Here is a 15,252-nt window from a genome sequence, read left to right as displayed (position 1 = left end):
GTTTATAAAACTGAAAATAGTTGCGAATTACATATAAAATAAAATTAGGCAACAAACATTTAGACTCCGATCATATTTAACGCTTAGTTATTTGCATAAATAAATTACGATTCCATGTATTATGCAGGGTACAAATAAACAAGTTTCAAATATTTTAAACCGCGTTTCAAAAGATAAATCTTCATTTTGAATATCTCGAGATGATGCGCTCTTAAGATGCGATTCAAATAGTAATTATAAATACGTTGACGTTAATAGCCGTTAAAATTATACATAGCGGAAGTTGATTTCCTTAATAACAGATGAATGGCAAGTACAGTTTAAGAAAAGGAAGTTGGAGACTTTACCTAGGGAGACTCGTCTGTCCCATGATCTTGTGTGAAGAAAAAAAGCTCCGCACAGGCGGGATGTTCAAGATAACCGCAGCAATAACCGTTTCCCGACCCTCGAGAGAGCGAGCGAGATTGAGGCGCCTTTCATTCGCAAACGCGCGCGAAATCCTAAATCGCGTTCCAATTTAATGAAAATTCTTATGAAAGCTAATATTTTCGCCAAAGATGCGCAGCGAAGATATCACAAAAGATTCCGATATCATTGAAATAATATAAAACGCCATTAAGGAAAGGAACTCTTTGATTAAACTGTTACAAATTCATATTCACGATACAGAAACCTCCAATCTACCTTTTCACGAAGGTAGATTAGAAGCTTCTGTATCGTGAACGTCTACGCTATTAACCAAACGTTGCTTTTAGAGCGTTGTAAGCAAACGTATACAAAGGGACATTATCGTCGCGCTCATTAAAAGTTTCTGCGCGTTCCATAAAAAAAATTACAATTGACAATTTTATAGTAATCGTGAGGTCATCGAAACGATCCCTCCCGTTTTGTCCCGCGGTACAAAATCCCGTTTCATTGTTACGCGAATATTAATTTCGAACATTTCTTCTTCACGAATCCGAACTCAACGTATATAACATAAAGCATTCACAAGCCAAGTTTACTAACTCTTCCAGCGAAGTCCTACAATTCTTCTGGCAAGAAGCACGATCGTTAAACGAAACAAGGATCCGGGAAGAGAAGAATTTTTCCACGCGGCGGATAGAAATAAATAAGAGCAACTAGGAATGGTTATGCGGCAGAAGGGAAGTCGGGAAGAACTGTCGGCGGAAGATAGATCAGAAGGTACCTCGGGGATTCTATCTTTACGTCTGGCAAAAGTGTGCTTCGACGTAAAGCTTACTAGCGCGGGAAGAGCGGTCCGGAACGATAAAACGTCTCGCGTTTTCGTGTCGTAATAATAAATTGCACATTAGATTTTTATGATGGTATTCGAAATTATCGGGTCGTTGGCCTTGATGCTAAATCCGCAATAAACTGTCAGGATTGTCTCTATAAGTAAGTTGGCTGAATTAGAACATAAATGCGATACGCTAGATATCAAAGTTTTATCTCACAGCATTCGTTTAAGTCGATTTTCCGCACATATCGCGTAAGACACAAATGTTACAATAATTACCTTCCAAAAAATTTAATAATAATAATAAAGGTTTAATTGAAATAATTTGAATTAAATGTTTAATTTGTATAACAAAATATTTAACAATATTTATTATTGAATATTTATATAAGCAATTATTTAAGAATATTAATTGAATTAACAGTAACCAAATATAATAATAGTATTCATAGATTACCAAATAATTACTACATATTTAATAAATTTTCAAATATTTAATTATGCTAATTAAATATTTTATTGAAACTTCATTAAAGCTTAGTAACTATCGTGTAACCTTGATTATTATCAAACTCTTGTATTAAATGCGTCACAAGCAATAATAAAAATAGAGCTTGTCTGTTTGCATTTATCCTTTATATATTTTTAATCTCTAGAAATATAAACATTAACGTAATTTCTCAATCATAAAAATCTAGAATTTTTTCAAATCTTCTTTGCGTTTCATTTGACGAATAGTCACGTAACTAATGATTCCGGATGAATATTCCTAAACGGCTTTGAGCCCCTCGAAAGGAGCAGTCCTTCGTTTCCTGGGCAGAATTGAGGTTTCGACGGTGAAGGGATCACGACGTATATGTAAATTGCATTGTCGCAACTACGGATACGGTCTTGTGGCGAAGGTCTGACCGGCCAATTAGTTTCTCTAGAGGCCCCTCGATGGAATCGCGCATCAACTTGAATCGGCGATTCCGCGCGCAGTTATAGCCGCTTTAGGCGAGGGATGCAAAGTCAAACGGATATGCAAATTGCTTTCCTTATACGAGTATCCACGAGAGTATGTCAAAACATGCGAGAAACGCAACGTAAACTCTCGTAAAACTATTATAAAAGTTAATTATTATTACAAATTACTTTGTATATAAAATATTGATTGTGTGTGTAATTTATTTACACGATAGACATTTACATTACTCGCTTGTAGTTTTACATAATTTTCCAACATTTCTGTTATTAGTTTAATGTTATTTATTAATAATGTAATCGTAAAACGCTGGGCTTTTCAGAATTGTTATTTTTTACGTTCTTAGGTAAACATGAAATAGTAGGAGTTGTGAAAAGCTCGCAGCAATTTTCCGCAGCGTCCTCTTGTATCAGTTTCATTTCACAACTATACAACTTTTTATGTAAAACATAAAATTTTATCCGTCCAGAAAATTGACAATAATTATTAATTTTGGTATTCCTCTTTACATTTTACGGTAATATGTATTTTTTTATTATTTAATCTCATTTGTAGAAGAAATGTTTATACAAAAATCTTCACTTACAGTTGATAAGAAGATATAATATTATGTACTTTTGGTGCTACTGCGTCCCTTGATAAGATCCCACAGGTAGGTAAAGAGGACTTCCACCGATAATACAGGCTAGTGCTTGCGAAGCTTTCGCAAACTGGGAAAGCTTTTCACGAGTTACCCATAGAGCGGTACAAAGAAAGCATCTTTGTCTCCATCTAGACGAGCTTTCTCGACCAACTCAAGTTCCCTCTTACGTAATATCAAGATTATCATCAATGAGAGATAACTAGAGCTTTTTGTAAAGTTCATTCGCGACAAAAGTCTTATTGTTAGTTTGATATAATTAAGCGTATCTATGCTATACGCCATTTAAATATTTTCATGTTGTTTTGATAAAATTAATGTGCAATGTTAATTATGACGGACATTATATATATTTGGTAAATCAAGTAAATAATAAACTGAATAAATGAGGACACAATGTGCATAATGCGTATAATCTGTATAATATAATAGCATACAATTTAACTGTCATAAATGCTTGTCAAGCAATTCCAACCTGAATGTACACTAATTCTATAAAAGACATACATATTGATTATGTTAAAATTTCTATTAAAGCGAAATAGATGAAACTTGCGCATTGTGTTCGTTCTTGGAGTTTCAATTTCGCAAAGAATGTTTATTAAGCACATCATTAAATCACTGAAATAATATCCTTTTGATTGCATCTGTAATCATAAATTATATAAGTAATATTGCTGAGCGTGTCATTCCGCAATGCACACCGTACACAAATTCCTTAATAATTGCGGCGATGTAAACACGAAAAATATTTGATAAGCATGTAACTCGATTCATCTTCTCACTGTGCGAATTCCTTCCGTGACATGTTCAAATGATGTAGAGACTCACGTCGCATTCAGGAAAATATTTACTCGTTTCAAAGTTGAGTAGTAATAAATTAAAAAGTTAGAAGTTAAATAATAAAAATTAAAAAGTTAATAGTTAACTTTTAATTTATTGTAATTAATTTTAAATAATTTAATTTTTAATTTTAATTAATTATTTGTAAAACACATAAACTTTAATTTATTAACCTGCTTTTTTCCCAAGTTAAAAATTTATCTATGTAAAGAAAAAGAATTATAAAAGAAAAAATACATTCTCACATAAAAAAACGATATTTTTTATTATTTTATATAAACTTAATTTACAAATAAAATTAAATGTTTTTGATGATCCATATCATAATTGTTTTGAATAACTTAACTTTAAAAAATTACAAATTTTTAATTTAATGTAAATAATATTTTATAAATATAACTATTAATTTAATTTAATACAATCTAACTTTTAATTTATTCAATTTTTCATTCATGTAACTTTTAACGTAACTAAATTAATTTTATAAACCATTAACTGAATTTAATTACAAAAAAGTATTACCCAACCCTGATTCGTATATATAACGCGGTATAGCGTCTATTAAAACAGCTCAGCACGCCATTGAGCCTAGCTAAAATTTATTGCTAAAATTTAATATTTGTGTGTTAGTGACTTTTTCAATCAACCTTCTTTTTGTATTAATATAAAGGGTAGATTAAAAAAAAAATAAATCTTTTCAGCGATACACAAAAAACATTTTATAACGAGGAAAAAGAGTGACAACATTTATACGAGCATTTAAACGTAAATTAAATAAAGTGTTAACAATAAATATCGCGAAAAGCGTCCATTGGATTTGTTATCCGCACAGCTAACGAAAATGCATCGCGAGATAAAACTGCATAGTTATGACGGTTAATAGCCCGAAAACTGGGCACAGGAGTGCAATAAAATATGCAGGATTGGGCGAGAAGAAGCGAGGATGCTGCAAGCGAGAAAAACCGAGCGGACGCAATGTGAACGCGGTGTGAGGGATGATACGCCGGAAAAGCGTCGCGTCGCATTTACAGCCGCGCTATCGCGCTCATAGAATTTCTCATCAAGTTCGCCGACGGAATGTGTGTAGAGACGGAAAGGAGGAGAAAATGGAGAAAAGAGAGAGAGAGAGAGAGAGAGAACGGTCGTAATGCATCTCCGTCGAGAAGAGTGGAAGCCGCGCGTGAGCAGCAACGATGAGAGACGCACTCGTGTGTGTTCCTGTTATCAGAAAACTTCCTTATACCTCTCGAAGGAAACGTTTCCTGCGCGAATATCACTTTTCCCACCATACTCGACGAACGATCAATGTCCCATGTTATGAACAAGGTACGGGAAGCGTTTGAGTTCGTCCAAATCCATCTCACGGCACGAGACCGAGGTACCAGCTCGTAGACGTGTCGCGGATCGCGAAGGGAAGTCTCTCTTTCTCTCTCGAAGAGAAAAATCGCGAGGGAGCTCCGTGCGACGCCCTTTCCATTTTCCGCGTTAAAAACGATCCGATCCCGACAGCTTTCTACGCAAACGTATGTATAGTACATACACGATTTTCAGAGCGAATACATAGGTATACATCGCGCTGTATTACGTGAACAAACTTTAATTTTATCGAAGAAGAATTTCCTACCGAGGAAATAACTTCTTTTCCTACTATTGCGTTTTACACACATACTTTTTTCCTTTCGCGAATTTAAGTTTGTTGGAGCTTAAAAGCGCAAACAGCGTACATAAAAGTAGCGCAGTGCGAAACAGCATTCAACTCCAAAATTGATGGGTGAAATCTTTAATAAATTTTGAAAATTTAAGGTAGAGAGATTGAAGCGTGTGCATCGAGGCAAAAATGCAAATTCTCCGAATTTTTTTTAGAAGTCCGGAATCTCCTTAGAAGGATTTTCAGATTCTGCGGTTTGCTGAAAAATATCAAAGTTTAAAGAGACAGTCGCAAATATGCAAAGTAAAATATAACGGCCGAGAGCATGCACATGGAAAATTGATGAAGAAGAATCGTCGATCTTTCCTTTCCCTGCATGCTGCAGGGACGCAGTAAGAAGCGCATTATACGCTTCTCTGTCGTCATAAATAACCGCGTGTATATCGAGAATCCCGGGCCACTTTAAGGAATGAAAAAGATCACGGACGAAATCTGCGGCGGTATAGAGACGAGTGGTTTTAACGACACTCAATCTCCGGATTGGATTGCGTTGCATTTCAAGGCGGCGTGGAAAAGGATGCCCGCGCGACGCGAATATCCGGCGCTTCGTTTCCGTCCTTCCGTCACTTATTCGTGAAATATAGCGCTTACCACGGGAGTTACGAGGCTGTAATATTGAATCTCCCGAGTTAGCAGGGGTGTCTTGAGCGCATCGCTGCTGTAATAATATACTTAAGCGACACGAATCGATTAACCTGAGCGTGAATAATTTGCAGCACTCGCCGAATGGATTGCTTCGCGAGAGCGTTCTGTTTACGGGCGTTATAATTGAACGGACGTATGTACGGTTGTTCACGGTACTAGACGATTGATCCACCGCACGCCATCCGACCCAACCCTAACGCGCTCTTTACGTTATCAAGCCGACTGTGATTATAGTTCTCGCGCCCGGGGGAGTTATCATCCTTTGCGGTTCCATGTCGCGCGCGCGCGCCCACGTTGTGCCATATTTTGCTCCGACAGAACCCGCACGCTTGCTACATCGTTAGAAGCTATTTACTCTTACGCAAGCAACACAAAGCTCGGGAGTAACTAACGCGAAATTACCGGGGTAGGATATTAATAAATAAATTTAAAAAAAACCGACGTGCGTATATTCCTCGAGTAATCTAATAAGAAGGGAAGACGGAGAGAAATAAATTAAATTCTTTCTCATTTAATAAGTCAAATAAGAAAGAAATTAAATTATGCAGATATTCTCAAAATACGTACGTATAAACGAAGAAATGAATTGAGGAATTAGGAGTTAGGAATCATAGAAGTTTCTATTCAGATAAATCAAGAGAAGGTGCGCGACACGACGGTACATAATTAAAATCAACAGCAGTCCGTGTGGTAAAATTAAGAGTCTCCGGAGGAAGGAAAATCGTCGAAGCAAAGCATAAAATATAGAGCGGGCCGAGGGGTGAGTAAATTACATAAGCAACGGAGTGCGACTTAATTCACTCCAAGTATTAATTAATCACGAGGAAGCGATGAAAGCCGATCCCTCGGAGCTGTCCGTCTCCCCGATAACGCGTCGAGCGCGATAAGTCTGTGGATTAAGAACTTCCAAGGCGGCCAAGATTTATCGATACACGATGAATCGAATAATGGCGCGATCGGCGCAAGGAGCGCCGATTAGTCTCGCTTCCCCGCACTCGGTCGTTCCTAGTTGAACGAGAATCCATCACCATGGACATATTGGATTTGAGAGAGAGGATGGAAAGCTCGTTTTCTCCAGGCGCATACCATCCATTTACGTGCGCCCATCGTATTCCGAAGATATTCTTGGCAAGAATATTCCTGTCGATCTAATAATTTTCCCGTGAAGAAAGTCACTTTTATCATAAATTGCGATTGTCACGATAGTCTGGGAAAGAAATACTTTTATATTTCTGTATACCTCCATATGTGTCATTTATATATATTTAGATTTACATCTATGTATATCTTATCTATATCTATATATATTATTCAAATTTAAATCTATACCAATATCTCATATCTATATTTGTTATACTAGAAACGTATTGATCCTTTTGTGCACAATCTTCGACTCATCCCTCTTCGCAACTCAGTTTCAACGTCGCGTGAAAAGTATATCGGTTCGTTACTTTCTGATCTTTTGTAACGTCAATCTTCATTTCTCAGGGAGCTGAAAGACGTCCCTCCCCAAAATCACCGAAAGCCGCTGAATCTCGAGTCTTCCACCCGGTCGGAGTGCCGACATCTGTTCGCCGCGTGGAAACTCCGAGCAACAAGAACGTCACGGAATTTACGTGCAGTTTAAACTCCAATGTCTCAACAGAATATCGGACTGGTACTTGTTGCAAATTTGAATAAGTCCGTCTCGGTGTTCTAGCAACTCGCGCGCGCGCACGCGAGAGCACTCCCCAGGAGTGAGAGCGGCATTTGATACGACGTAATCGATAAGGGCACGGTGCTACTTCATACGATAACGGTGGCATACACGAAAAGCGTGCATTTCCGAGCAGGATTTCCGCGTTAATAAATTTAAAAGGCCCGCTGTCGCGCGAGCAAAAATCGATAATGAAGACGCCACGACCGCGAGAGTAATTATCGCTAATCCGATATGCGAGGGTGCCACGACTGCGAGATAAATGCAGAAATGTAATGAAATGCAGCAGCAGTTCTTCCACTTTTTCTCTCCTCTTCATTCTCCTCTTCTCGTCGTCGGAGCACGCAACCTCATGCAAATTTAAATGGCTTGCTTCTATAACGCGGTATGACGAGTAATAGCGAAGTTGACGATCTTGCCGTTTCTCTATGTCCTCTTGATCGCACTCTATTCACAAACATCTCGCGGCTGTGCTCCTAAAGTCTTCAAAAGTTAATGAGAAGGCGTAACTTAACAGTCACCGCCAAAGAGCCTTGCATCTCATTACAACCAGAATGCCAAAAGGTCATCTCTGGAAATTTCGTGTATACATAGAATGAGAAAAGTTGCATAGCAACCGATTGTTGCCGAGCAAAAGAAACATTATGCTGCGGAATTTAATCGAGCTCGGATTTTGCCTACATGCAATAATATACGTTTCTGATGACTTCTGCCCAGGGTCGGATTGAAAGACTTTTGCGGTTTGAACTTTGTATCAGATTGACACAATTATATATATTATAAAAACTAAAATTAATTAAAATTAATTAAATCAATAATCAATAAAAAATTTACCATTACTTTTAAAAAATTCATTCGCAGGAATGTAATAAAATTGAAAAGTATATCCGAAACGTTCTGCAAATTTTGTCTTGACTGTAAAAATAAAATAAATTATAATTCGCAAAACCAAAAAATAGCTCGTTCACCTGAAATTACTCATTGTTTTATTAATACAAACGTGAAAGGATTAATGATAATACATTAATATTCATACAATACATACTTATAAACAAATAAATTAAAATAAACCAGTGTGTATAATTTGTACGTTGTTAAAACAAAAGAAGCAGCAAATAAATTAGCCCCATCACAATTTACTGCAATTTCCTTAATAGAGTGTCCCATTTTAAGGCGAAGTCAATTCCGCGATTGTGCTTTTCGCGAACCTAAAGACAACCGACTTTTCTTAAGCTCATGTTGGCCCATGCGGCTCTATTTGAACCGGCTCATCGAGCTTATCTTGTTAACTCGCTGGCCCAATCCGAGCCTGACCTCTGATGCATCGAAAACTATAAGAAGGTGAAGAAAATGCCAGTTGTTGCATTCGTCAAGCAGTATCAGACATTCGAAATACTTCTTCCACCGTTGTAATATATAAGTGAGGATCGTGCAGAATAGTCATCAAGTGATAATTGGCTTTAAGTAAATTGGAGTAAAACGGAGTTTAAGTAAATTGTGCAATATCGCCTAAGTCCTCTGTCAAAAAATGCAGTGAACAATTAATCTTTCGCGTTTACGATTATTATTAATAATATGTCAAATATCTTTTTCCTCTAACTACCGATCGTAAGCGAACGTCACTCGAAATAGTTTCAAATAGTTCGATCTTAAAATACTTCACTATAGATTGCACAATATTGCCCAAGTTTGTAACCGTGGTAAACTTCGACAAGGTGCATTGTTATGTTACTCCCACGTCGTAAGTTTGTTTAGCATTACACTGAACTTGTTGTCACGTTCAACCGGTAATCCCGCGATGCAAAGTATACATAATATATACATAACAGTATTAAATTCTTAAACCTGAAATTTACCAAGTTACGACTTGGGCGTATAAAATATAAAATTACGTATAATGCGAATTTTTAACGTAAGAAATTGAAGAGAATCGCTATTTTTTACTGACTAGGTAGTAAGCTTAGTTTTCGCGGTTCTTTTTACTTAAAAATACTCATTTATCTTGATATCAAAAGCAAAAAATACATCAATCAAAGTATTTGCCCTCGCTAGCTATACATTTTTCCCATCTTTCTGGCAATAAGTGGATTCCGCGACGATAAAACGATTGGTCTTTTGTAAATTCTTATTAATTATTGAGATAACTATTTCAAGATTTCTTTTTTGATACAGTTCTATTATTAAATTATTGTTATCACTGAAATAACCATTTCAAGATTTCTTTGATTTGCTATCGGATTTATAAATATATACATTATATGTATATGTATAATAGAAAATTGTATGATAACTAGACATTTATCGACGTTTTATTAATGATAGAAATTAATGGAAAAAGTGATAATATAGGTTGTGAGATAGTATCTTAATAGATTAGAAGTTATTTTAAGTATCAATAAACCTCAACTATTTTATCTAATCTCACGTAATTTAAAATTCAATTTTACAGACATATCTTCGAGTGTGTACACATCACGCCAGATTTAGAATAAATAGCTGACAGCACACAAGATTACTAACCATGATAACACAGTTATTGTTTTTAATTCCTTTATTCTTTATTGCTCATGGGGAGCAATCTCACGGTGGGTAATCTAACTGATCGGCTGATCTAAATTGATCGGCTATGTGATTGTTCAATTTAGTACATTTAGCAAACTAAATTTATAAATGTAGTAACAAAATATTATGAACGCAGGCAAATCAATTACATTACCACGTGTAACGCCAAAGATTGTAGGTGGAAATGTAGCCATTTTAGGTGAAATCCCATACCAGGTAAATTACTAACAAATTATTATTAATCAATACTGTTACATTACTTTGTCTTACAAATGTGTGTAGCAACTAAGTTTCAAACTGCTTAAACCATTAATTAATTCTTTTTACCTTTGAATCAACTTTAAAAACAAATTTGTGAGAACCTATTAAATTTCTATATTCTCTGTTATACGAAATATATTATTTCAGGTTTCTCTTCAAATAATTAAAACAGAGTATCACTTCTGCGGTGGGTCTATAATTAACCGGCTATACGTACTGACCGCTGCACATTGTATGGAGGGGTAAATATCTAAGAGAGAATCTAAAGGAATAATTTTCAGGAATATAAAATATAGTGCTGGATAAATAAAAGTACGTTCTACATGATATTTTTTTATAGTTTGAACAGTAAAGACATTTCGGTCAATGTGGGAGTTATAGATCTACGAAAACCACATGCGGTGTATCTGATCGAGTCCTCTTATGTGCACAAAGGATACAATCCCAGAAATTCATTTGTCCACGATATCGCATTAATTAAGGTAATGTAGAATTAAAAAATAGGATAACACTTGACATATAGTTTTAATTTAGTCAAGAATTTTGAAAATAAGACTACGCAGAAGAGTATATTGGGAAATCATTTTCAGGTCAAAACTCCATTTGTATTTTCTTCTCTGGTGCGTCCCGTCACATTACCGGAACAAAATCAAATTATTCATGCCGGCTCGTATGCGATTGTTTCGGGATTCGGTAGACTATCGGTAAGTTTCTTAAGAATTCAGTAAACGTCAAATATATTTCGTAATTTGTGCTGTGTCAGCGGTAAACGTAAAAGAGAAGTGGCTCAGCCAAAGCATGTAATAACTACTATTATATATGGTATATGTACTATATGTGTAAACATGTACATTTAAAGATATGTTACATGGCATTTATATCTATATTTATTGGGAATTCAATAACTTAGACTCTCAGATGCTTAATCTTCGCAAATCATCTCAAACAAAGCAAGTCACACGTGTATATTTATATACGTGCTTTATATATTTGCAGTCTGGAGGAAGAAGATCCAATCTTTTATACACCGCAAATCTTTTAATAACCAATCAGTCTTACTGCAAAAAAGTGTACGAGCCATTAAAATTATATGTTCACGATACACAAATCTGTGCAAATGAGCCAAGTGCAGTTAAGGGTTCATGTCAGGTAAGCTATTTACTTTACATAAAGCGTTACGATACATCACTGTCGTTAATTAGTAGTTGCACATACAAATTTTATATTGTCTAAGAGTAGTCATTAACTTAGCCCACGTTATTCTTCTTCTCACGCGAAACTTCAACTCGCTATTGTCCCTAATGACTTCTAAACACAATGTTTTAATATAACACTTGCACTTTGAGTTGCATACCATATTACAGATCCTTGACAAGGAAAGTAAACCTGATTATATTATATAATTGGTGGCAATCATTCGTGGAGATATACATCTCTACATGAGTGAAATCTCTTATCATAAATTTTTATTTTATTGCGCGTTTAATTTATCCATTTATTAATCAATTAATATAATATTTAACAATGTACATTATACACGCATAAAACGCTTGATAATTATAATATTTTAATTCACGGTATCACTGATTACGTTAAATGTGCTGTATTGATTATTTTGTTTATTAACATATTCGGCATGTATACGTTCTTTGTTACGTTTTGCGATTTAATTCAATTAACAGCAAGATCGCACAATTCGCAATTGAGCGAACCGAGAGTCTGTTATGTTCAATTATCAATTTAATTAAAATGACAAAGCAGAAATAACACAGGCTAGCGCTGCGCTAACAAAAAAACATTTTTAAATATAAAAAGTAACATTGTTTAGGAATTGGTTCTTTCCAATCAAATGTATTGTTAGCTTATGGGAAATTGTATTTTTCAGGGAGATTCCGGCGGCCCTCTCACTGTCAATGGAACACTCACAGGAATCGTCTCATGGGCGAGAGGCTGCGGTGATCCAAACTATCCTACCGTGTATACACGCGTCCCGTCATACATCGATTGGATCAATGAGCACATAAAATAATTTAAAGCAGAAATGCGTTAATAAGGCTATCGCACGTAATGAGCTACATGATTATGTACAAAATGCATATGACGTATATTTAATGATTTATTACATTTATGTTTGAACGTTTAACTATACATATCGATTTCACTTGTGTATCATTAAGTATCAAAATGGATTTGTGTACACTTCCGTAATGAATGGCAATGCGTTAATAAAAGTTATCATTTATTAATATTTCTTGTATTTTATATTACAACATATATTATCAATCAATAAATAAAATTAGGCTCGTGTGTTCTAACTAAAAATTATGTTGGCAATAATGTCAAAAAACCGAGCAAATTGGATGGAAATTATATATTCAAATATTCTTAAACATAGACACAATCTTGTGTTTTTTTTCGAAACGTTTTGGCTGTACTTAGCAATTTTCAATCGATCCTGTATATTAAATAATGAAAACCGCGAATTACATATTTAGTATTAACATATTTAGTCAGACGTTAAAATCAGTACATTTTTAGTCGGTGATTATACTAATTTTCGCAATTCGTCAGATCTCTCTCATAAAACTAAGGTCGACGCTATTATGTTAAAACAGTGGTACAGTCAAAGTCTAAATTATGAGACGGAGCTAAACAGACAGTTCTTTTAAGATATCAAAATAAGCGCTCAAGCAACTCGGTGTCTTTATTTAAATTCATGCTGTTCTTTTGTTCCTTTATATGTACTGTTTCAGAAATGAGTAAAAGTCTTTTGTAGAAGTTTTTCTCGATGTCCAAAATTTGTGTATTTTCCCAATCAAACATATAGTTATTATTTATAATGTGCTCAATAACTACCGACTGTCTTGACGGATCTAATCTTATATTATTTTTATGTTCTTTGACTTTAGTGCCTAGCTGTCTCTTAGTTTGTTTAATATACGTTGCATCGCAATCTTTATAACATATTTTATAGATTACATTGTTTTTATTGTTACTGTTATTCTTGTCTTTATGCGCTTTAACATATCGGTTTAATTTATTTATGTAACGATATCCTGTTATGAATTCAAACTTTCCAAACGCCATTCAGCTTTCTTTCGATATTGGTTGTAAGATTTTTGTTACAATGATATAAGCACTACTGTCACACAAAAGTTTTTTTATTTTTTTACAATATTCATCCTTCGTCAATGTCACCGTAATTAATGAGTCTAATATTGTTATGTCTGTTTTTTTTTTTCCAAAAACCATGCAAATTTTTTGTCATGTGCTTGTGTCAATCTCCAATGGCATTTATTAAAAGAAGAAGAATATTGTTGGAAAATTCTGTTCCAAAAGCATATGGGTATTGTGTTGTGTACCTTGTATGAAAAGACTGAAAGTTCCCTCTGTAAACACTCAACTACTCTGTATAAATCCAAAATTTCATTGTCCAAAACTTTTTTCTTTAAACAATAATAACTGATACACAACAATCTGTACGTTGTTAAAACAAAGAAGCAGCAAATAATAATTTGGTAGCCTGATAAAAATTTTCTGCAATTTCCTTAATAGAGTGTCCCATTTTAAGGCAAAGCCAGTTCCGCGATTCTGCTTTTCACGAACCTGCAGACGACCAACTTTTCTTAAGAGAAAACCTCATGTAAAATCGATTTTTTTCACGTTTTCTGTTTCTTTCTTAAATTATTAGGATCTCAAAAATGTAGAAAAAACATTAGAAAGTTATAAGAGACTTCCTTTTATGTTAATTTCAAACAAAGGTGAGTTGGTCTCATTGTCAGCGGCCGGAGTGCGTAGATATACACACATCTGCCAACAAAAGAAGCCTGTACTTATTGTTCGTAAATAAGAAAAAATAGCACAATTCTAGGGATTTCAGGAAAAGAAAGACCCATTACACGGCTCTGGAATTGCTGATTGATCAAAAATCGAGATTTTAATCAATTACAATTTTTCGCGATTTTTTTTTTACAAAAACTTTAAATATCTTTTTCTCAACGCTAAATTTTACGCACCAGGTAATGTAACTTAAAAACTACTTGACCGATCATCTTCAAATTTTACATGCTCATTCTTTAACTATCTGGCCTCAACATATACCTATCTGATCATTAATATTTTGCTTCAAACAATAATTGTTTAAAAAAAAAGTTATGTTTTTTGTTTACGTTATCGTTTTGGCAATTTTATGAATTTTATTAATTATTTAAGTATATGCTGTGCGTTTTTAAATAAACTAATAAAATTTTCTTGAAATTTTGGTTTTACATTAATTTTGTACCTCGGCTTTGCCCAGCGCAAATTTAAGGAGCCAACTTCAAACAGCTGTTGTGCTGCCATTTTTAAATTTCAACACTAAAAACATTTTTTTAATTAGCTTAAATAGTGAATATTATCATGTACTTTCTAGATTCAATAAATTTTATCATTTTTTTTAAATCGAGAAAAAACGGTCGTTTACATGAGGTTCCCCCCTTAGGCCCATGCGGCTCTATTTGAACCGGCCCACCAAGCTTATCTCGATAACTCGCTGGCCCAATCCCGGGCCTGGGACCCTATTCTTGAAAACGTGCGAATAACTTGTGTATACAAAAATGGTAAACAGCCAATGGGAAAATACTATCGAGTAACTACATTGGTTGTTTTGCCACTTTCGTATACGAAAGTTCTTCGTGTGTTTTCAAAAATAGGG

General features: G+C 34.8%; 2 protein-coding genes across 7 annotated transcripts in view; one reads left to right on the top strand and one right to left on the bottom strand.

Annotated features, from left to right (window-relative positions):
* The window catches only part of LOC105200923, a 203,611-nt gene that overhangs the window by 150,143 nt on the left and 38,216 nt on the right, over positions 1 to 15,252 (bottom strand). The window lies entirely within an intron of this gene.
* LOC105200748 (chymotrypsin-2) lies at positions 9,051 to 12,807 on the top strand. Of its 6 annotated transcripts, none has more exons than XM_011168445.3 (8): positions 9,051 to 9,156; positions 10,186 to 10,321; positions 10,435 to 10,514; positions 10,707 to 10,801; positions 10,900 to 11,041; positions 11,150 to 11,263; positions 11,556 to 11,708; positions 12,445 to 12,807. In XM_011168445.3, exons 2-8 carry the CDS (start codon positions 10,258 to 10,260, stop codon positions 12,586 to 12,588), a joined length of 792 nt encoding a protein of 263 aa, XP_011166747.1. In that variant the 5' UTR covers positions 9,051 to 9,156; positions 10,186 to 10,257; the 3' UTR covers positions 12,589 to 12,807. The 6 variants fall into 6 exon arrangements, with proteins under 6 accessions (XP_011166747.1, XP_011166745.1, XP_011166746.1 ...); XM_011168443.3 differs by having other exon boundaries at positions 9,081 to 9,200; XM_011168444.3 differs by having other exon boundaries at positions 9,094 to 9,226.

This window comes from Solenopsis invicta, chromosome 2 (assembly GCF_016802725.1).
Source record: "Solenopsis invicta isolate M01_SB chromosome 2, UNIL_Sinv_3.0, whole genome shotgun sequence".
Lineage (NCBI taxonomy): Eukaryota > Metazoa > Arthropoda > Insecta > Hymenoptera > Formicidae > Solenopsis > Solenopsis invicta.
This window is presented reverse-complemented; position numbering and strand designations above follow the sequence as displayed.

What these genes read in the sequence shown, in the direction of transcription:
- LOC105200748 (XM_011168445.3), top strand. Translation starts at nt 10,258, where the DNA reads ATGATAACACAGTTATTGTTTTTAATTCCTTTATTCTTTATTGCTCAT. An exon ending in TCATGGGGAGCAATCTCACG is followed by an intron (nt 10,322 to 10,434) that starts GTGGGTAATCTA and finishes TTATGAACGCAG; the next exon opens with GCAAATCAATTACATTACCA. An exon ending in GCTGCACATTGTATGGAGGG is followed by an intron (nt 10,802 to 10,899) that starts GTAAATATCTAA and finishes ATTTTTTTATAG; the next exon opens with TTTGAACAGTAAAGACATTT.